The following is a 23,954-nucleotide window of genomic DNA, read 5'->3' as shown; positions in this document are numbered from 1 at the left end:
TGTCCTTCTTTTCTCACTCTTTCTCCATCAGAACGTCAAGTCGTCGATGGCGACGGAGCGTACCAAGGGCTTCTGCCATGTGGTGGCATCGTCCAACCTGCGCGATGGTTTCTCCCACCTCATCCAGACGGCAGGCCTGGGGGGCATGAAACACAACACAGTCCTCATGGCCTGGCCCGGTACCTGGAAACAGTCCAATGACCCTGTCTCCTGGAAGAACTTCATAGGTTAGTCAGTGTGACCCACTGGGATTTGAGACTGCGCCAGTCTCAAATGTATTTTTCAGAATACAGTGGTCACCATTCACGTAATACATTAAATATATAGATATGTCCGAGTTTACAAAAGAAAAATACAAAAAAAATAATGTTTTTTGCTTTGTATTATTTTTACCAGATCTAATGTGTTTTATTCTCCTACATTAATTTTACATTTCCACAAACCTCAAAGTGTTTCCTTTCAAATGGTATATCCAAGAATATGCATATCCTTGCATCAGGTCCTGAGCTATAGGCAGTTAGATTTGGGTATTTCATTTTAGGAGAGAATTTTTAAAAAGGGTCCAATTTTTTTTTTTAGGTTAAATATAGACATCTGAGTTTGCAAGCGACGTTGTGTACTTCTTCAGAGTGGACCGGCGAGCAACAACATCACCTCACCGAGTCATCCATGACTTCTTCAAGTTTATCACCATATCTACACATTTTTTGAATGATGATGATTTATGATGGTGAAGAGGGTGATTTGAATTTACAATATACAACGGGGGTTGGCAACTAGGTTGTGGCCTCCACCAATTGGTTCCTGAGCTTGTAGTAGTCGGTGGGCCAGACTATAATTAGCCAATAGCCTACTAGCTTCCCAGTTCATAGCCCTACGCTAGACAATTAACGTTGTTAGTGGGATAATCAATTCAATAACAAAAACATTATCATGTGTATCTGATTACAGTGGTACAATCACCAACGGCTCTATTAATAGTCCTACCTACTCTATTCAAATGTATTCATCTGACCTTATTTCTCCATCGCCAAACCAGTGTGTCTTGTTTGCAACGAAACTGTCGCTGTTTGCAAAAAATTCAATCTGATGTCATTATGAACAATATTCAGAAGTTGATTTTCTGCCCGAGTCCGACGCAGAAAGGAGGTCGGCCTATTTAAGGAATGCAAGGTGACGGTATTGGAGGAAATAGCTGTCTCGACATATGCTATATGGATAACATAATTGCGTCTGTCAAACAGGTAAGCCTACCTCCTACCTCCTACCTACGTCTTAGTGTTCTTGTTGGTGCGTTTGCCTTCTCAACATTCACATGGATTTTAGAAATGCCGATCTACACTCGAGTGATGGCTGCATCTCAACTCCGTATTTCCACACGGGATTGATGGCTGCATCTCAACTTGTCTTTCCACACGGGATTGATGGCTGCATCTCAACTTGTCTTTCCACACGGGATTGATGGCTGCATCTCAACTCCGTATTTCCACACGGGATTGATGGCTGCATCTCAACTTGTCTTTCCACACGGGATTGATGGCTGCATCTCCTCTCGTATTTCCACACGGGATTGATGGTTGCATCTCCTCTCGTATTTCCACACGGGATTGATGGCTGCATCTCCTCTCGTATTTCCACACGGGATTGATGGTTGCATCTCCTCTCGTATTTCCACACGGGATTGATGGCTGCATCTCCTCTCGTATTTCCACACGGGATTGATGGCTGCATCTCCTCTCGTATTTTCACACAGGATTGATGGCCGTATTTCCACACGGGATTGATGGCTGTATTTCCACACGGGATTGATGGCTGCATCTCCTCTCGTATTTTCACAAGGGATTGATGGCCGTATTTCCACACGGGATTGATGGCCGTATTTCCACACGGGATTGATGGCTGCATCACAAACTCATTTTTTTCTAATGGATCCAATTATATTCCATTCTCTTGTTTTTATCATGGACATAATATTGAGCTTTCACATGACAGTTTTACACATTTTATCAAGCTGTTGGTGCTTCTATTTATATCAAACCATTTGACCCACTGTAGGTTGAGATTGTTGTTTCCTAACATTTATTTCTTTACAATTTTCTGTAGTGAATCAAAAAAAAATACCCATCAAATCCCACATTATGTTAATGAAGTCCTGTGTGTAACTCAAATGTGTGTTTTTGTGTCTGGATTGGGAAGATGGGAAACATATCAACGAGAGAAGGAAGTCAATCAATCTTATAAATTCTCTTCCGTTTATGAGCTGCCACTCCTCATGCCATGAAGGAGAAAATAATACCAACATGAAACTTTGATTAATTGATTGAATGAAACCATATCAATGCTTGTGAATCATGACGGTCATTATGACTGGAAAATATAAAAACAATTCAGATTCATGTTTGTGAATGGACCTTACGAGAGGAAATCTTAGCACTTCTCACACGTCTCATAGGTCTAAACAAAACATAGAAAACACTGCCAGAAACACACAATAGGACCAGTCAGACAGATACCTTTCGTCCCACCCCACACATGCCCATATGTCAGATACCTTTCCTCCCCTCCAACCCCACACCTGTCCATATATCAGATACCTTTCCTCGCCTCCCACCCCACACCTGTCCATATATCAGATACCTTTCCTCCCCTCCCACCCCACACCTGTCCATATATCAGACAGATACCTTTCTTCCCCTCCCACCCCACACCTGCCTATATATCAGACAGATACCTTTCTTCCCCTCCCACCCCACACCTGTCCATATATCAGACAGATACCTTTCTTCCCCTCCCACCCCACACCTGCCCATATATCAGACAGATACCTTTCTTCCCCTCCCACCCCACACCTGCCCATATATCAGACAGATACCTTTCTTCCCCTCCCACCCCACACCTGTCCATATGACAGATACCTTTCCTCCCTTCCCACCCCACACCTGTCCATATATCAGATACCTTTCCTCCCCTCCCACCCCACACCTGCCCAGATATCAGACAGATACCTTTCCTCCCCTCCCTCCCCACACCTGTCCATATATCAGTCAGATACCTTTCCTCCCCTCCCACCCCACACCTGTCTATATTTCAGATACCTTTCCTCCCCTCCCTCCCCACACCTGTCCATATATCAGTCAGATACCTTTCCTCCCCTCCCTCCCCAAACCTGTCTATATATCAGATACCTTTCCTCCCCTCCCTCCCCACACCTGTCCATATATCAGATACCTCCTTTCCTCCCCTCCCACCCCACACCTGTCCATATATCAGATACCTTTCCTCCCCTCCCTCCCCACACCTGTCCATATATCAGATACCTTTCCTCCCCTCCCACCCCACACCTGTCCATATATCAGACAGATACCTCCCCTCCCACCCCACACCTGCCCAGATATCAGATACCTTTCCTCCCCTCCCACCCCACACCTGTCCATATATCAGATACCTTTCCTCCCCTCCCACCCCACACCTGCCCATATCAGACAGATACCTTTCCTCCCCTCCCACCCCACACCTGTCCATATATCAGTCAGATACCTTTCCTCCCTCCCCACACCTGTCCATATATCAGTCAGATACCTTTCCTCCCACCCCACACCTGTCCATATATCAGACAGATACCTTTCCTCCCCTCCCACCCCACACCTGTCCATATATCAGACAGATCTGATGGAAGCAGTGGTGGAGTGGATGGTCTGGACAGGAGATCATGTGTCGTGCTTTTCACTGTATAATGTGTTAGTTCTATAGATGAGGGGGGTGGGGGGGTGGGGTCGTCAGTTTAGATGCCGTGGACAAATGACATGGTAGACCTTTAGGCTACTCCAGTGATATGTAATAGCCTATATACTTTATGTGTCTATAGAAACCTTGAGATCCTCTGGTTCTCACGGTCAAGGTAATGATACAATACCTCGTCAGTGTACTCTGAAGAGGGAACAATGACATGTAGCTTCAAAACATTGTTCCAAAAACAGCACAAATGCAAGTTTTATTTTTGCTATAGAATCACTGGTCCTCATTCCAAGTTGCACATCAAAATATTTAGGGTCATATGACGGTCTGCTCTGCCATTCCTCCCCATCACACCAGGGCTGCCCAGAATATCGGGTTGCTATAAGATAATGGACCCGTGAAAAACCGATCAAATAGCTTCCCACTACCATGAGATGTATATATTTAACGTATTAATTTAATGATTACCACAGCCCTTCCAAAAACAAATACATTTAAATCATGTTTTAATGAGAGAGAACAAAATCCCACCCTGCTCCATGTATTCAATGTGTTCCATTTCAAATGTGGCTCCCAGTGCGATGTCTTCCTGGCTATTATGAAGCATCTGACAATTACATGTGTTTTTTTAAATGAACATGATGCACAATCCTCTATAATAACATTACTGAGATGGGGGCGTGTGTGTTTGTGTGTACGTATTTAACCTCCTTTCTCTCTCTGTCGTCTCCACAGAAACTGTGAGGGAGACCACGGCGGCAAATCAGGCATTACTGGTGGCCAAGAACGTGGACAGCTTCCCCACCAACACGGATCGCTTGGGCGAGGGCACCATAGACGTGTGGTGGATCGTCCACGACGGAGGACTGCTCATGCTGCTACCTTTCCTCCTCCGCCAGCACAAGGTATCTTCGGTTAGCATTTCACCAGGTTGTAATACAAAAAAAAACCACCCTGGCCAGTTTATTAGGTACGTCCATCTAGTACCTGTGTCGGACCCCCTTTTGCCTCCAGAACAGCCTGAATTTTTCAGGGCGTGAATTCTACAAGGTGTGGCGTTCAAACGTTGCTCAATTGGTATCAAGGGTCGTAACGTGTGCCAGGAAAACATTCCCCACACCATTACACCACCACTACCAGCCTGTACCGTTGACACCAGGCAGGATGGGGCCATGGACTCATGCTGCTTATGCTACTTCCTGACTCTGCCATCAGCATGACGCAACAGGAACCAGGAGTCGTCGGACCAGGCAATGTTTTTCCACTCCTCAATTGTCCAGTACTGGTGACGGCGTTGCCCACGAGCCGCTTCTTCTTGTTTTTAGCTGATAGGAGTGGAACCCGGTGTGGTCGTCTGCTGTAAGTAGCTCATCCGCGACAAGGTTGGGCTACTTCGTTCCGAGATGCTGTTTTTTTTTACACCACTGTTGTACTGCGCCAATATTTGCCTGTTTCTTGCAGTTCTCCTTCGACCTCTCATCAACAATCTGTTTTCGCCCACAGGACTGGCGCTGACTGGGTGTTTTGTGTTTGTTGCACCATTCTCTGTAAACCCTAGACACTGTCATGCGTGAAAAGCCCAGGAGGCCGGCTGTTTCTGAGACACTGGAACCGGCGTGCCTGGCAACGACGATCATACCACGCTCAAATTCACTTAGGTCACTTGGTTTTGCCCATTCTAACGATGCCTGCTTTATATTGCAAGCCATGGCCTCGTGACTCGCTGTCTTAGGAGCGAACCATTTTGGTGAACAGGGTGGTGTACTTAATAAATTGAGAGGATGAACATACTGTACAGTACTTTTAATTTTTAACACACTTTATAGGCACACATAATTATACTATGTAATTGACACGTTGTATTGGGTTACACACAGATCAAATGGAGAGTTTCATTCTCCTGTTTTTTTCCTTCTATCTCTCCTACTCTTTTCTTTCTCACTCTGTTTCCTATACCATCCTCGCTCTCTCCTCGCTCTCTCCTCGCTCTCTCCTCGCTCTCTCCTGGCTCTCTCTCCTGGCTCTCTCTCCTGGCTCTCTCTCCTGGCTCTCTCTCTGCTCTCTCTCCGCTCTCTCTCCGCTCTCTCTCCGCGCTCTCTCCGCGCTCTCTCCGCACTCTCTCCGCGCTCTCTCCGCGCTCTCTCCGCGCTCTCTCCGCGCTCTCTCCGCTCTCTCTCCGCTCTCTCTCCGCTCTCTCTCCGCTCTCTCTCTGCTCTCTCCGCGCTCTCTCCGCGCTCTCTCCTCGCTCTCTCTTCGCTCTCTCCTCGCTCTCTCTTCGCTCTCTCTTCGCTCTCTCTTCGCTCTCTCTTCGCTCTCTCCTCGCTCTCTCCTCGCTCTCTCCTCGCTCTCTCCACGCTCTCTCCACGCTCTCTCCACGCTCTATCTTCACTCTCTCTCTCTCTCCAGGTCTGGAGGAAGTGTAAGATGCGTATCTTCACGGTGGCTAATATGGATGACAACAGTATTCAGATGAAGAAGGACCTGCAGATGTTCCTCTACCACCTCCGTCTGGACGCTGAGGTGGAGGTGGTGGAGATGGTGAGCTTACCTGTACACCTCTGGGACACTAACATGTCCCATTAATAACTAACACGCCCCAGTTAATAACTGACATGCCCCCATAATAACTAACACGCCCCCATAATAACTGACCTGCCCCCGTAATAACTAACACGCCCCTGTAATAACTGACCTGCCCCAGTTAATAACTGACATGCCCCCATAATAACTGACCTGCCCCCGTAATAACTGACCTGCCCCAGTTAATAACTGACCTGCCCCAGTTAATAACTGACCTGCCCACATAATAACTGACCTGCCCCGGTAATAACTGACCTGCCCCGGTAATAACTGACCTGCCCCGGTAATAACTGACCTGCCCCAGTTAATAACTGACCTGCCCCGGTAATAACTGACCTGCCCCCATAATAACTGACCTGCCCCCGTAATAACTGACCTGCCCCCGTAATAACTGACCTGCCCCGGTAATAACTGACCTGCCCCCATAATAACTGACCTGCCCCCGTAATAACTGACCTGCCCCCATAATAACTGACATGCCCCGTTAATAACTGACATGCCCCGTTAATAACTGACCTGCCCCCATAATAACTGACCTGCCCCCATAATAACTGACCTGCCCCAGTTAATAACTGACATGCCCCGGTAATAACTGACCTGCCCCAGTTAATAACTGACCTGCCCCGGTAATAACTGACCTGCCCCCATAATAACTGACCTGCCCCCGTAATAACTGACCTGCCCCCGTAATAACTGACCTGCCCCGGTAATAACTGACCTGCCCCCATAATAACTGACCTGCCCCCGTAATAACTGACCTGCCCCCATAATAACTGACATGCCCCGTTAATAACTGACATGCCCCGTTAATAACTGACCTGCCCCCATAATAACTGACCTGCCCCCATAATAACTGACCTGCCCCAGTTAATAACTGACATGCCCCAGTTAATAACTGACATGCCCCGGTAATAACTGACATGCCCCAGTAATAACTGACCTGCCCCCGTAATAGCTGACCTGCCCCCGTAATAGCTGACCTGCCCCCGGTAATAGCTGACCTGCCCCGGTAATAGCTGACCTGCCCCGGTAATAGCTGACACGCCCCGGTAATAGCTGACACGCCCCGGGAATAGCTGACACGCCCCGGTAATAACTGACATTCCCCTAAAGAATCAATAATAACTGACATTCCACTAAAGAATCAATAATAACTGACATGTCCCTACAGAACCATTTAATAACTGACATGTCCCATTAATAACTGACATGTCCCTATAGAACCATTTAATAACTGACATGTCCCTATAGAACCATTTAATAACTGACATGTCCCATTAATAACTGACATGTCCCTATAGAACCATGCATAACTGACATGTCCCTATAGAACCATTTAATAACTGACATGTCCCTATAGAACCATGCATAACTGACATGTCCCTATAGAACCATGCATAACTGACATGTCCCTACAGAACCATTTAATAACTGACATGTCCCATTAATCACTGACATGTCCCTATAGAACCATGCATAACTGACATGTCCCTAAAGAACCATTTAATAACTGACATGTCCCTATAGAACCATGCATAACTGACATGTCCCTACAGAACCATTTAATAACTGACATGTCCCTATAGAACCATGCATAACTGACATGTCCCATTAATAACTGACATGTCCCATTAATAACTGACATGTCCCTATAGAACCATGCATAACTGACATGTCCCTATAGAACCATTTAATAACTGACATGTCCCTATAGAACCATGCATAACTGACATGTCCCATTAATAACTGACATGTCCCTATAGAACCATGCATAACTGACATGTCCCTATAGAACCATTTAATAACTGACATGTCCCTATAGAACCATTAATAACTGACATGTCCCATTCATAACTGACATTTCCCTACAGAACCATGCATAACTGACATGTCCCTACAGAACCATGCATAACTGACATGTCCCTATAGAACCATTCTTAACTGACATGTCCCTATAGAACCATTCTTAACTGACATGTCCCTATAGAACCGTTCTTAACTGACATGTCCCTATAGAACCGTTCTTAACTGACATGTCCCTATAGAACCGTTCTTAACTGACATGTCCCTATAGAACCGTTCTTAACTGACATGTCCCTATAGAACCGTGCTTAACTGACATGTCCCTATAGAACCGTGCCTAACTGACATGTCCCTATAGAACCGTTCTTAACTGACATGTCCCTATAGAACCATTCTTAACTGACACGTCCCTATAGAACCATTAATAACTGACATTATGCCTTACCCTGCATAATAATGTGTGTGTGTGATCAGCACGACAGCGACATCTCAGCCTTCACCTATGAGAAGACCCTGGTGATGGAGCAGCGCTCTCAGATGCTGAAACAGATGCAGCTGTCGCGGACGGAGAGGGAGAGAGAGGTAACGCCGCCCCCTGTCTGCAGGGCACACTCACTACAACAGTTGGCCTTTTAAGGTGCCGTACCAAATGGCACCCTACTCTTCACCAGGACCTATAGGCTCTGGTCAAAAGGAGTGCACTAAATAGGGCTTAGGGTGCCATTTGTTATGTTACCCATGTCAGTGTAAGTATTCAGTTTCTATAAAGAAATATAATCTGTTGCTGATTTTCAACACCTTCATCAGAAAATTAATGTTATATTCATTTAGGACTTTTATCTTGAAGGATTTTAATTGCAGTGCTAGTGTTATGTGGTTTCATGTTTCTTTCTTGAATGTACTTATTGTGACTTGCAAGTCAGTCTTGATGAGACAAAAATGTGCATATTGCCATTGGAATGTGGGTACATTTCTGACTTGGGTCACATTTGAGCTGTTGTTGGTCCCTGGATGGACATCACCAATGAGGTTAGATATCCAGGGTTTTATCTATGGGAGGTTGTATAAACACAACCTAGATATGTCATTGGATTGTGGGTATCAGAGCTCTCCTAGCCCCTCCCTTACCCCTACTGTTCGTTGTATGACCTTTGGCCCCCTGTACTGTCTGGCTGCTGATGCGGGGCGGCACGGCCCTCAGATTCAGAGTATCACCGACACGTCGCGTAGCTCCATCCGGAGGAAGAACCAGACCGGAGCCTCAGGCTCCGAATCTGACCCCAGTCGACAGCTGGAGGGCACACAGGAGGACGAGGTAGCCAAAAACCCCTCATCTGTAACCCCAACACCCCCTCATCTGTAACCCCAACACCCCTCATCTGTAACCCCAACACCCCTGTGACTGCAGGCCCCTACCACCGCAGAGACCAGCATCACCATTACTACCAATCACCAACCACCAGCGACAAGCATTACCTATACCTCCCAGTCACCAACCACCAGAGACGAGCATCACCATTACCCCCCAGTCACCAACCACCAGAGACCAGCATCACCATTACCCCCCCCCCGTCACCAACCCTCAGAGACCAGCATCACCATTACCCCCCAGTCACCACCAACCACCAGAGACCAGCATCACCATTACCCCCCAGTCACCAACCACCAGAGACCAGCATCACCATTACCCCCCCCCGTCACCAACCCTCAGAGACCAGCATCACCATTACCCCACAGACGCCAACCACCAGAGACCAGCATCACCATTACCCCCCCCCGTCACCAACCCTCAGAGACCAGCATCACCATTACCCCACAGACGCCAACCACCAGAGACCAGCATCACCATTACCCCCCCAGTCATCAACCACCAGAGACCAGAATCACCATTACCCCCCCATGGATCTTCTCTTCCCCCCTCCACCTGGTTCATTCCCCGTGGATCTTCACTCCCCCCCACCCTTCCACCTGGTTCATTCCCTGTGGATCACTCCCCCCTCCCCCTGGTTCATTCCCCATGGATCTTCACTCTGTCTCAGTGTCATAGCTCCAACTAGCATGTTCTCTCACTCCTTACCAAAGGGCTATTGGCCTGTGTAAAGAACACTTTGCACATCATAGATTTGGGTATGACTGTAACCCTGTGTACTTTCCATGTCATTCATGTTTATTGTGATGTAACATGTGTTTTTGCTATGTGAGCTGACTGCATGAGTGGTGTTTTTCTGACTACCAGGTTTGTGGAACTCTATAGTTTAGTCTCTCCCTCTCTGTATATATATATCTCTTGTTTCCTCTGTCTCTCTCTCTTTGTCTCTCTGTCACTGTTTTTGTCTTTCGTTCACTCTCGCTCTGTCTCTCTCTCATATATAATATATATATATATATATATCTGTCTCTAGGTGTGTCTCTGCCTCTCTGTCTGTCTCTGTCTCGGTGTGTCTCTGCCTCTGTCTCTCGGTCTGTCTCTGTCTCTCTCTCATATATAATATATATATATCTGTCTCTAGGTGTGTCTCTGTCTCTCTCTGCCTCTCTGTGAGTCTCTGTCTCGGTGTGTCTCTCTCTCTCTCTCTGCCTCTGTCTCTCGGTTTGTCTCTCTCTCATATATAATATATATATATATCTGTCTCTCTCTCTGTCTCTAGGTGTCTCTCTGTCTCTCGGTGTGTCTCTCTCTCTCTCTCTCTCTCTCTCTCTAGGTGTGTCTCTGTCTCTGTCTGTATCTCGGTGTGTCTCTGTCTCTCTGTCTCTGTCTGTATCTCGGTGTGTCTCTGTCTCTCATCATTTCCATCTCTTTCAGGCCCAGCTGATCCACGACAGAAACACGGCATCCCATGCCGCGCTCAACGACAAGCCCGACACCGGCCCTGACCGAGTCCACATGACGTGGACCAAGGATAAGTTCCTCTCCGAGCGCAACCGCAACCGCTCCGAGGTCAACATGGGTGTGCGCGACCTCTTCAACATGAAGCCGTAAGTCAACCACTATGAACCTCTTACCCTTCATCCTTCCAGATCCAAAATGGAGTAGCCAATGACTCTTCAGCAAGTATCTCGACCATCCGTAGAACCCCTTTTGATAACGGTTACACGTTCTGCATGGTGTGTGTTCAGGCTGCGTTGGCATGTTGACTGTGTAACTGTGTGTGGGCACATCCAATGCATGGCTCCACCACGCAGAGCATCACATGCACCGTTTGGACTAATGACCATCATGTCTTTGTCTCTCTGATCCCACCATCTCAAAGGGCAGATAGAACGTCTAGTTGAATACACAGCCTAAAATCAAACAAGCCCCAACATTATTACGACACTATACTGGACCTGACCCACAGAGGCTAATAATGGAGAACATACATTTTAAAAGAGTTAGTTTGTCCGATTGTTTTTCCCACTTCTTGACTACAGTACATTTGAGCTGTGAAAACATCTGACTGGAACCATCCCGCTAAAATTAGGGAAGCTAACTGTGCTACAGTAGATACACCAGGGGTGTCTGTGTTTAGCTGTGCTACAGTAGATACACCAGGGGTGTCTGTTTAACTGTGCTACAGTAGATACACCAGGGGAGTCTGTGTTTAACTGTGCTACAGTAGATACACCAGGGGTGTCTGTTTAACTGTGCTACAGTAGATACACCAGGGGTGTCTGTGTTTAGCTGTGCTACAGTAGATACGCCAGGGGTGTCTGTGTTTAACTGTGCTACAGTAGATACACCAGGGGTTTCTGGAAAGTGTCTAAGCCTGTTTGTTGTTTTGTCTCGTTTTCCTCCTTCTAGAGAGTGGGAGAGTCTGTAAGTCACATTTCATTTTACCATAGGCTGTGTGCATGTGTATGCCTGTTGCTCTGTAACAGTAGTCAATTTCTGTTTCCTTCATCTTGTTTACCTCCCAGCCATATCCCATTCCTCCCAACATTTGTCTCGTAAACTGGAAGGACCTCCCTAGAGTTAACCTGGAAGGACCTCCCTAGAGTTAACCTGGAAGGACCTCCCTAGAGTTAAACTGGAAGGACCTCCCTAGAGTTAACCTGGAAGGACCTCCCTAGAGTTAAACTGGAAGGACCTCCCTAGAGTTAAGCTGGAAGGACCTCCCTAGAGTTAACCTGGAAGGACCTCCCTAGAGTTAACCTGGAAGGACCTCCCTAGAGTTAACCTGGAAGGACCTCCCTAGAGTTAACCTGGAAGGACCTCCCTAGAGTTAACCTGGAAGGACCTCCCTAGAGTTAACCTGGAAGGACCTCCCTAGAGTTAACCTGGAAGGACCTCCCTAGAGTTAACCTGGAAGGACCTCCCTAGAGTTAAACTGGAAGGACCTCCCTAGAGTTAAACTGGAAGGACCTCCCTAGAGTTAAACTGGAAGGACCTCCCTAGAGTTAAACTGGAAGGACCTCCCTAGAGTTAAACTGGAAGGACCTCCCTAGAGTTAAACTGGAAGGACCTCCCTAGAGTTAAACTGGAAGGACCTCCCTAGAGTTAAACTGGAAGGACCTCCCTAGAGTTAAACTGGAAGGACCTCCCTAGAGTTAACCTGGAAGGACCTCCCTAGAGTTAACCTGGAAGGACCTCCCTAGAGTTAACCTGGAAGGACCTCCCTAGAGTTAAGCTGGAAGGACCTCCCTAGAGTTAAGCTGGAAGGACCTCCCTAGAGTTAAACTGGAAGGACCTCCCTAGAGTTAAACTGGAAGGACCTCCCTAGAGTTAAACTGGAAGGACCTCCCTAGAGTTAACCTGGAAGGACCTCCCTAGAGTTAACCTGGAAGGACCTCCCTAGAGTTAACCTGGAAGGACCTCCCTAGAGTTAACCTGGAAGGACCTCCCTAGAGTTAATTTGCATGTGATTGCATCATGTTATGTAGCAGGTGCAACCAAAAATTGCGCTTTCCATACACAGACCTTAGTCATAGCAAGCAACACTGTTAATGCCTTGTTGTCTAGTATAGAGACCAGATCCAAAGGCTATCAGGGGTTCAAAATCCATTTCAATTGGTAATTACAATCAGTCTGATATTGTCCTTACACTGTCAAATCTCAACTGGATGGAAAACAGCAGTTTTTTGGAAGTGCCTCGTTGTATTAGTGATGTGTTTATTCAGCTTCAAGCCATTCATATCATGCTCTGCATTTTATTTTCTTTACTTTGCTGTTCGCTCCAACTCAAGAAGGGCTTTTCAATATATCACCCAATCTCATATTGAACTGGTCAATTAAAGAACAAGTTGAATACTGGAGTGCTGTGTTTACAACACAGTATTATACTGAAGCAATAAGTTCCAAGGTGTGGTATATGCCCAATATACCAAGGCTCAGGGCTGTTCTTAGTGCCTGGACACAGCCCTTAGCCGTGGTATATTGACCATATATCACAAACCCCTGAGGTGCCTTATTGCCATTATAAGCTGGTTACCAACGTAATTAGAACAGTAAAAATACATGTTTTGTCATACCCGTGGTATACGGTCTGATATACCACGGCTGTCAACCAATCAGCATTCGGAATATTTCATACCCACAGGCTTACCCATTGTGTTAGTCAGTACACCAGGCCCCTCGTGCCACGGCTGCTATGTGGAGTATGACGCTGCTTCGACTACATCCTGATCTCTAATAATGATAACGCCTAAGGCTTCGCTATCATAGCCACCCAGCGGTCCTGCTTCGTGTCCTGCTTCGTGTTCTCATCTCTTTGTGTTAAAGGCTACCAATCTCACGATACAAACTATTTGCTCAATATTATCAAGAAGTGTTTTATCAATCATCACTGAATGCTTTGATTTTTGACAAATCGCATTTTCTTACCAATATTTAGTGTCAAGTGAGAACAATGACATATTTTTAGATTAGCTGTTGTTGGTTGAGTCCTAATTTTAGACCGTGTTTTATACATTGATGACGTACACGGAGGATCACTGGTCAAAGTTGGAGCTGAGCATCGTATTTCTAGTAAGGATTCAATGTCAATATTGGAAAAGTCAGGGTCGAAGTTCAGGGTTGAGGTGTGTTCAGCCTGCTCTTCTTCACTGTCACCATGGTGTGGTATAGGAACCAGTCCAACGTACGCCGGATGCACACTGCGGTCAAGCTGAACGAGGTGGTGGTGAACAGGTCACAAGGAGCCCACCTGGTCCTGCTCAACATGCCGGGACCGCCCAAAAACAGATCGGGCGACGAGAACTGTATCCTTTTTTAAAGACAAATGTCAGTTTTATTCAACTTTCACTATTTATGTCAGTAGCACTGTGCATTGCTTAGTTGGACATGTTTACCCAAAGTTAACTTCAAATGCATCGTCATCAATCTGACACAGTTGAGGATGATCTCTTTGCAGAGGTTGTTTAGTCGTTAATAGTTGAGTTGTATCTCGAACTGTATGTGTCGAACTGCTTTGCTTTATTTTGGCCAGGTCACAGTTGTAAATGAGAACTTGTTCACCAACTAGCCTACCTGCTTAAATAAAGGTGTTCACCAACTAGCCTACCTGCTTAAATAAAGGTGTTCACCAACTAGCCTACCTGCTTAAATAAAGGTGTTCACCAACTAGCCTACCTGCTTAAATAAAGGTGTTCACCAACTAGCCTACCTGGTTAAATAAAGGTGTTCACCAACTAGCCTACCTGGTTAAATAAAGGTGTTCACCAACTAGCCTACCTGCTTAAATAAAGGTGTTCACCAACTAGCCTACCTGCTTAAATAAAGGTGTTCACCAACTAGCCTACCTGCTTAAATAAAGGTGTTCACCAACTAGCCTACCTGCTTAAATAAAGGTGTTCACCAACTAGCATACCTGCTTAAATAAAGGTGTTCACCAACTAGCCTACCTGGTTAAATAAAGGTGTTCACCAACTAGCCTACCTGGTTAAATAAAGGTGTTCACCAACTAGCCTACCTGCTTAAATAAAGGTGTTCACCAACTAGCCTACCTGGTTAAATAAAGGTGTTCACCAACTAGCCTACCTGGTTAAATAAAGGTGTTCACCAACTAGCCTACCTGGTTAAATAAAGGTGTTCACCAACTAGCCTACCTGGTTAAATAAAGGTGTTCACCAACTAGCCTACCTGGTTAAATAAAGGTGTTCACCAACTAGCCTACCTGGTTAAATAAAGGTGTTCACCAACTAGCCTACCTGGTTAAATAAAGGTGTTCACCAACTAGCCTACCTGGTTAAATAAAGGTGTTCACCAACTAGCCTACCTGCTTAAATAAAGGTGTTCACCAACTAGCCTACCTGGTTAAATAAAGGTGTTCACCAACTAGCCTACCTGGTTAAATAAAGGTGTTCACCAACTAGCCTACCTGCTTAAATAAAGGTGTTCACCAACTAGCCTACCTGCTTAAATAAAGGTGTTCACCAACTAGCCTACCTGCTTAAATAAAGGTGTTCACCAACTAGCCTCCCTGCTTAAATAAAGGTGTTCACCAACTAGCCTACCTGGTTAAATAAAGGTGTTCTCAACTAGCCTACCTGCTTAAATAAAGGTGTTCACCAACTAGCCTACCTGGTTAAATAAAGGTGTTCACCAACTAGCCTACCTGGTTAAATAAAGGTGTTCACCAACTAGCCTACCTGGTTAAATAAAGGTGTTCACCAACTAGCCTATCTGGTTAAATAAAGGTGTTCACCAACTAGCCTACCTGCTTAAATAAAGGTGTTCACCAACTAGCCTACCTGCTTAAATAAAGGTGTTCACCAACTAGCCTACCTGCTTAAATAAAGGTGTTCACCAACTAGCCTACCTGGTTAAATAAAGGTGTTCACCAACTAGCCTACCTGGTTAAATAAAGGTGTTCACCAACTAGCCTACCTGGTTAAATAAAGGTGTTCTCAACTAGCCTACCTGGTTAAATAAAGGTGTTCTCAACTGGCCTACCTGGTTAAATAAAGGTGTTCACCAACTAGCCTACCTGGTTAAATAGAGGTGTTCACCAACTAGCCTACCTGGTTAAATAAAGGTGTTCTCAACTGGCCTACCTGGTTAAATAAAGGTGTTCACCAACTAGCCTACCTGGTTAAATAAAGGTGTTCACCAACTAGCCTACCTGGTTAAATAAAGGTGTTCTCAACTAGCCTACCTGGTTAAATAAAGGTGTTCACCAACTAGCCTACCTGGTTAAATAAAGGTGTTCACCAACTAGCCTACCTGGTTAAATAAAGGTGTTCACCAACTAGCCTACCTGCTTAAATAAAGGTGTTCTCAACTAGCCTACCTGGTTAAATAAAGGTGTTCACCAACTAGCCTACCTGGTTAAATAAAGGTGTTCTCTAGAGAGAATTCCAGGACCACGGTGCTAAGTAACAAACTATTTCTACCATGACCTGTTCTAGTTCTTGGTACTGTTAGAAGCTAATCAGAATGGGACCGTAATTGATATTTATTTACTGAACTGACTAAAAAAGAACAGAGATAAAGTGGCATTTTAGCCAAAATGGCCTTATAAATCAGTGTATACCAGTGTTTAAGCCTACGCAAGATCAATGACGACCAGCCAACAGAGCTGTAGAGATCACAATGATGTGTTAGACGTTTCTGATTTGTAATGAACCTGAGGGCTGCATGATACACTGAATCAAGTGCTCTCAGGGTAGTGGCTGAGGCCTGCATATATATAACATCACTAAAATCTAAAACCGACAGTAATGTACATCGTACCAGCTCCTTCCTGGCATCAAAAGAAAAACAAGCCTTATGCCGGTAATTAAAACCTATTCTCAGCTTGAGCTTCCTTATCAAGTTCTCTACATGCACAGTGAAGCTCAGCTCATCATCAACCCACACACCCAAATATTTGTACACTTTAACTTACTCTATAGTATGTCCAGTCAATGTAGCAATGACATGATTTGTAACATGCCTGGCATTTGAAAATACCATGCATTTGGTTTTACCCGAATTTAGAATCAGATTTAAATCATGTGGGTTCTGTTGTATGATGTTAAATGCTCTTTGGGCATTTTCAAAAGCTAAAGATAAACTACTACTATTAGAACATCCTCTGTTTCAATATGATCTCCAATGTTGTTGATATACAAAATGAACAGTGGGCCCAAAATAGAACCTTGCGGAACACCTGAGCACACTTCTATGGACTCATTGTACACATTGGTTTAAAAATTACCTATCAAATTGTACACAATCTAGAGCATGACCAGTAATTCCACAACATTTTAACCTTTATACTAACACAGCATGGTCAACAGTGTCAAAAGCTGTCATTTAAAACCTTCAATGTTGCTGAAACAGTGCTGTGGCCAGACCTAAAACCTGATTGCATTCCATTTAAGATGTTGTTTTCTTGGAAGTAGGTATTTAGCTGCCTACTAACTAAGGACTCCAGTACCTTTGAAAGTACAGACAATTTTGATATGGGTTGATAATTGTCAAGTAGGGAGGGATCTCCACCTTTCAGGAGAGGCAGTACAAAAGCAGATTTCCATAACATCAAGCGTAAGGTTAAAAATACATGTTAAGGGGGAGCAATGATGTCTGCGGCTAGGTGTAGGAGGGGGTCTAGATCATCAGGGCAAGGGGATGTTTTAAAATCCATTTCTTGCAGGGCTTTACAAACTTCTGAAACAGAGAAGGATGAAAAGGAGAACCTGGTGAAGGAGTGCACAGGGGTGGCAGGTACATTTATAGGGGGCTCAATTATACCTTTGACCTTTTCAAATAAACTGCCTGCATCTAAAAAATGCTGGTTCAAGGCTTTCAGAATGGAGGTTCTCTCAGTTACAATCTGTGTGTCGACCAACAATTAGGAAGCTATGTATCTTTTCTGCACTCCAAACCTTTCACTACTTGCCAAAATTTTGATGGATTTTTTAAATTTTGTGAAGTAGATTTCAGGTAGTGGTCTGCTTTCAATTTACGGATCATAGCCACACCCATATTTCGTTGATGTTTAAAAGCCATCCAATCATCTGCCAAACCAGTCCCTCTTGCTTTAGCCCACATAGCATTTTGTGTCATGTAATGTGACTGGTTTCTTCCTTGACCCCTGGCGTCTCAGACATGGAGTTCCTGGAGGTTCTGCTTGAGGGTCTCAACCGGGTCCTCCTGGTCCGCGGGGGCGGCCGCGAGGTCATCACTATCTACTCTTAAACGCTCATTCCCACGAAATGGCCACGGCAATAGATGGCATTTTAGGGAGAAATAATCCTCTGGGTTGCTGTGGGATTGTCGGAGGGGGGTGGGCATGGTATTGGACAGAGGACTTCTTGACCTCGGAAGGGACGACCAGTCAGGGTTGTGTGATGTGATAGCATCGCCCTGATTCGTGGAGAGCACAGGTGTCCTGGGGCCTGCCTATCACGCCGAGCAACTGGAGGATACAGCATTCATACACTTTAACTTTTAATTTGACACGTGTTGATGTTTATTGTTCAGATTTTCTTATTCTCTCCTCACTCTCTGTCTCTGTGTGTGTGTGTGTGTGTGTGTTGAGTTGTCATGTATGTTCATGGTAAGTGTGTACCATGGACCTTAGTCATGTGTAATGCACTATGTAGGGAATCATCATTTAGTTTGTCCTCATTTTGGTTCAAATTGATGTCACCAGGTTGCCTCTAAGGTATCTCTCAGCTCAGAAATACATCTCCTATGAACCCTGAAATAGATGAATATTTCCTTGTCCATCTAATATCGGTATGAACCAAATAGAAACATTTTGCCTTGGAATAACATGCTTCGGTGAATCGTTGCAGTATCCTAGCCCACAGCAGAGCTCTGTTAGAGTGGATGGCAAGTCCAAAACAAAGCTTACTTTTATTTCAAATCTGTCCCACACATCAAGTTGTTGCTATAGCTTTCCTGAGCTCCATTGTCCCTTGATTATTAAAGGTGGGGGTCACATTAGGAGCTCTTCCGTCCTACTGGTACACTCTTATTCGTCTGAATCTACTCGCAGAGGAGTTCTGTCAACCTCACTTCCAATTGAGGAAGTGAGGAGGTTTAGCTCATAAGTGGATGGGTCCACCAGTTTGGACTAGGGTTCATTCATTTATTTCAATTGTCAAGGGATTAATTGTTAATGTTGCTTGTGCTAATTGTCAGCTCGTTGCTGTTGAGTGCAGCACAACGTCTGAAAGAGGTGTATGTGTGTGTGGTGGGGGGCTTTGGCATGGGATAGGCCAAGGATTTGGCTGTGCAATAGATGCTGTTGATGTGGTGACTTGCAGACATCTCACTAAGCCCTGAGACACTGAAGGTGGTCCACCTTGCCTGGGAGGTCTCCTAAATGGACCCTGTGGTATTGGCTCTGTAGCATTGGTCAAAGCCCCCCAAGTACAGCCGTTGCATTGGGAAGATAGCCATACTATATACTATTGTATTTAGCCCTTGTTGACTGTATGTTACACACAGTACACCGCATTAAGCATATTTATATAAAGATTCACAAAGTTGCGATTTATTGGAAATTGTATTCAAGGGTGCAGGGTATGGAAATGACTTTTTTGTTGTAAAGATCCTATGTTCAGGAGTGCTGGTTTAAATTCACGTGCTGTTCCACAGCTTAACAAGTCTAGGACAACTGGGATCATTAAGGTACTTCCCCTACCAGAGCCCTTTAGATCTATGCATCAACGTACAGGACAAATCATGAGCTGGTTTGACACTACAGCTCAATCTGACCTAATCATCAACTAAAAGAATTTGTCAATTGTCTTCGACCCTCAATCAGAAACTTTTGTTGTTGTTGTTGGAGCCATCGTGCCAAATAGTGTGCCCCCCTCCCGGCCAAATAGATATAGCAACGGATGCTAATGGTTTAGAGGGGCACACTATTTGGCATGACAGAACCACTGTTTTGTCCGTTTTAGGTGTCATTAGGGACATCGTCAACACACATCATTTTGCTCCATCTTTTCGATTTACAGTACTGCAGTATTTTCTGTTCACTGCATAGTTTAGCTCTGCTAATAGACGTCTTCAGGCTGGGATGCTATCACGGGGGTCGGGTTAAATGCAGAAAACACATTTTAAGTTGAATGTATTCAGTTGTACGACTGACTAAGTATTTCCTCCCTTTCCTTGTAATACAGTGACCACTGCATTCACATGGTTGGGATTTGTGAGTATCACTTGTCAATCGCAGGACACCAAACCAAGATTATGTACTGGAATAGAATAGAAGGGAAGAGTGTCATTATGAAGTAGCTCTGAACCATCACTGTTTTCTCTCTCTGGAGATGAGCATGCAGAGTGGGGGGGGGAGTTACTGAAAACATGCTGTCTCTTAGAGCAATCATATAGGACAGATGTTGGGGGCCATGCGATCAAATCAAATCAATGTGGGGGGCCATAGGATGTGGGGGGCCATATAAATCAGCTGATCACACTGTTCAATGTCAGGCTTTGTTCTCCTATTATTTGTATGCTTATTCTCTAGGTTTCATGTCAGCTGACCCCGATGAATCATTGTGACTTTGTATAGGAAGAAGCGTGCCAAATGGACTGATGTGAAAGTATATGTTGGTCAATGTCAGCCACAGTGCACGCGTTAACAGACGAAGGTGCTTTTAGGGCGGGGCGGGGCAAGATCAATTTAATTTGTAAATACATTATAATGCATTATAAACACAGATTTACACACATTTGAACACAAATTATTAGCTAAAAAAAAAAAAGTTGAGTTTCTGGTTACAAAATTGAAAAGGTACTATCGCACATCTGAGCTGTCTTTGTAGCAGGTGCATGGTAACAGTTGAATACGATGAGGGGGAAATAAAAGAGAGCTCTGACGAAGGCCTTGAGGACCATACGTAAAGCTTAATAAAGAGAGCAGTGATACCAACGAGCAGTATGCAGGTTCCTAGTTACAAAATTACTTCCTTGTAGGCTGCATATTAACAGTGGAGGCAATGGCATCTGTGATTTCTAGGGCACATGAAGGCTACTTCTACAGGCAACTGACGCCAGATATAGGAAACTATTGGGACAAAGGAAGGAACCAATCCCCTGACTCCTGTATATATACCTCCGCATTTTATTTAGAACTTTTTTTTTGTAGCTGTGCAGTATTTTGTAGCCAGAACATTGTATATTTCAACAGTATGTTTCAATTAGTGTCTCTGTTTTTGTAGAGTCGACCATCGGTTAGACAATGTTGTGTCTAGTTAGTCGTAGTTTCTGTCTGCCCTTAACAGTTACGTTATACCGGACTCTGTGACTTTTCAGGACTGGAGTCTTGTGATTTTAAGGAGGGGTAGGGGTTAAATGTCAAGACATTTGCAGGTATGTTTGTGTTTTTTCCTAACCCATTGGAAACACGACATGGACAAGGTTTTTGAAGACCTCTGCTTGGACTCTGGTGGAGATTTCACAGAAAGGATTTTAGAGGAGCCAGTTGGAGAATGGGTTATGTTACTAATATGATTTTAAGTTAATTTAACATGTTTTATTATTTTAAGGTTTCTAGCCCCCAAGGATCAAATCTTTGAGTCTGATATGAAATATCACGTTGTTAGTAGTGTAAAAAACCTTAGAGGACACAAAGCTAAGGCTTCTGGGTAACTGTATAGGATGTGTAAGCAGCATATGTTCCACCATTCTGGTTCAAGTGACGAGAGAATGTATCTCGAGGTGAATACCGTGGATACCGTTGTCAAAGGAGAATAAACCTGTTCGAATCGCTTTCTCTTTTTTCTTCTCTCTCTCTGTAAATGGTAACAATCTTTTATATGAAGCGATTGAGGAGTGAGCCTCCGCTCATTCTGAGGGAGAAGCAGTGTATCCGCGTGTGGTGGTACTGCTGCTGTCCCAGCTTAGTGGATACACGTCACAGACTCCAGTAGGAAGTCACTTGTGGGCCACACGTAGTGGAGGGGGTAGCCCTTTTAAATTGTATCCGTGCCTCGGAGTAGATATAAATAAAAGTGCTGAATTATGTCAGAACTGTATAGCCTACTGTGTCATTTTGTTAGGTTTGTCATTGAATAAAAATATTTATTTCATCAGGGTAATTATCTCCTATTCCAACATAATCCTGGGCTACATCGTTGGACACAACTGAATGTAGTGTTGAGCTATACATTATTCTGTTGAGGTAAATACAGTATATTGTGTAGGATATACAGTGCATTCGGAAAGTATTCAGACCCCTTGACTTTATACCCATTTTGTTACGTTACAACCTTATTCTAAAATGGATTAAGTTATTATTTTCCCTCACCAATCTACACACACTACCCTATAATGACAAAGCAAAAACAAGTTTTTAGAAATGTTTGCAAATGTATTAAAAATTTAAAAACGTACCTTATTTACATAAGTAGTCAGACCCTTTGCTGTGAGACTCGAAATTGAGCTTAGATGCATCCTGTTTACATTGATCATCCTTGAGATGTTTCTACAACTTGATTGTAGTCCACCTGTGGTAAATTCAATTGATTGGACATGAGTTCAATAAAACACATTTGAAATTCACACACCTGTCTATTTCAAGGTACCACAGTTGCGAGCTTCGTTTTTGCTCTGACATTTACTATGAAGTGGAAGGAAATGTCCGTAGAGCTCTTGACAGGATTGTGTCGAGGTGCAGGTCTGGGGAACGGCACCAAAATAAATTCTGCATCTTTGAAGGTACCCAAGAACACAGTGGCCTCCATCATTCTTAAATGGAAGACGTTTGGGACCACTTAAAACCAAAGGTTCATTGTGTTAAATTGACCGCAGGATAGGTATGCAAGTATATTGTTATATTGAGAAGTGGCAAATAAATGCATCTACTTACATAAGTGATATGAAGGCTCTATTGTTTTTTTTTAAAGGTACCTTTGATTCATGTAACTGATCCCATGATATTGCATCTGTCATAAGGGGGTAAAACATTGTAGAATCTCTCCACCAGGGGGCAGCCAATGAGAGAGCGAGAGAGAGCTGTAGAGTCCATTACATCACAGAGCTCATGGAGATGCTGCATGTCAAATCGGAACCTCAGGGAGCTTACACTAGTAACCCCCATATGTTATAGTATTAAAATGAACGTGTAACATGCCAGTCGGTGTGAATTGCCGAATTCAAACAAGGGTTATAAAGATGCACCTTCTATAGCCTCCTTAATGACCTTTTATCTGGTTTAACAAGACCATAGTGTTAAAGCAGTGCCCTCTGTGTGACTCTTTCTGACCTTAGTCACCTCTGAAAGGTACTGCTGAATTGCAGTTTAATTTAGTTTTGGCATTAAAACACCCCTGTTGTTTAGCAACGGAACAAAAATGGATGAGGATGGTTTGGATCATTTCAGTCAGTGGAGCCTCCTCAGAGGAGGAAGGACCACTTCAGTGAATTTCATAAACATTGTAAAACATTTATGATAAAACTATCCTACATATAATCATGTCACCAAATAATTGATTAAAACACTATTTTGCAAAGAAGGTCAACAGTAGTGTAACAGTATAGCTTTCATCCGTCCCCTACCCGGGCTTGAACCAGGGACCCTCTGCACACAGGCAGTCACCCACGAAGCATCGTTACCCACCCAAGGGGAGCAACTGCTTCAAGGTCTCAGAGCGAGTGACGTCACCTATCGAAACGCTATTAGCGCGTACCACCGCTAACTAGCTAGCCATTTCACATCGTTACAGTAGCCTCAGCAGCACTCTAGGTTAGCACCATGGTGTAGCTGGGGGACAGCTAGCTTCCATCCTCTTCTGGATACATTGACTTCATTACAAAACCTAGGAGGCTGATGGTTCTCACCCCCTTCCATAGACTTACACAGTAATTATGACAACTTCCAGAGGATGTCCTCCAACCTATCAGAGCTCTAGCAGCGTGAGCTGACATGTTGTCCACCCAATCAAAGGATCAGAGAATGAATTTAGTACTGAAAGCA

At 44.5% G+C, this 23,954-nt stretch overlaps 1 protein-coding gene across 6 annotated transcripts in view; it reads left to right on the top strand.

Moving 5' to 3' along the window:
* The window catches only part of LOC139420148 (solute carrier family 12 member 7-like), a 110,895-nt gene extending 88,044 nt beyond the window's left edge, over positions 1-22,851 (top strand). For 2 of the 6 annotated variants that reach the window (XM_071169929.1, XM_071169931.1), the window contains exons 18-26: positions 32-227; positions 4,471-4,640; positions 6,142-6,273; positions 8,593-8,700; positions 9,320-9,433; positions 10,922-11,094; positions 11,900-11,914; positions 14,162-14,295; positions 18,126-22,851. In XM_071169929.1, coding sequence (XP_071026030.1) covers positions 32-227; positions 4,471-4,640; positions 6,142-6,273; positions 8,593-8,700; positions 9,320-9,433; positions 10,922-11,094; positions 11,900-11,914; positions 14,162-14,295; positions 18,126-18,217 — 1,134 coding nt within the window. In that variant the 3' untranslated portion in view covers positions 18,218-22,851. The remainder of the gene's footprint in view (positions 1-31; positions 228-4,470; positions 4,641-6,141; positions 6,274-8,592; positions 8,701-9,319; positions 9,434-10,921; positions 11,095-11,899; positions 11,915-14,161; positions 14,296-18,125) is intronic. The other 4 variants (XM_071169933.1, XM_071169934.1, XM_071169932.1 and 1 more) reach the window with 3 other exon arrangements.
* The last annotated feature ends 1,103 nt before the right edge of the window (positions 22,852-23,954 follow it).

This window comes from Oncorhynchus clarkii, chromosome 11 (genome assembly GCF_045791955.1).
Source record: "Oncorhynchus clarkii lewisi isolate Uvic-CL-2024 chromosome 11, UVic_Ocla_1.0, whole genome shotgun sequence".
Lineage (NCBI taxonomy): Eukaryota > Metazoa > Chordata > Actinopteri > Salmoniformes > Salmonidae > Oncorhynchus > Oncorhynchus clarkii.
This window is presented reverse-complemented; position numbering and strand designations above follow the sequence as displayed.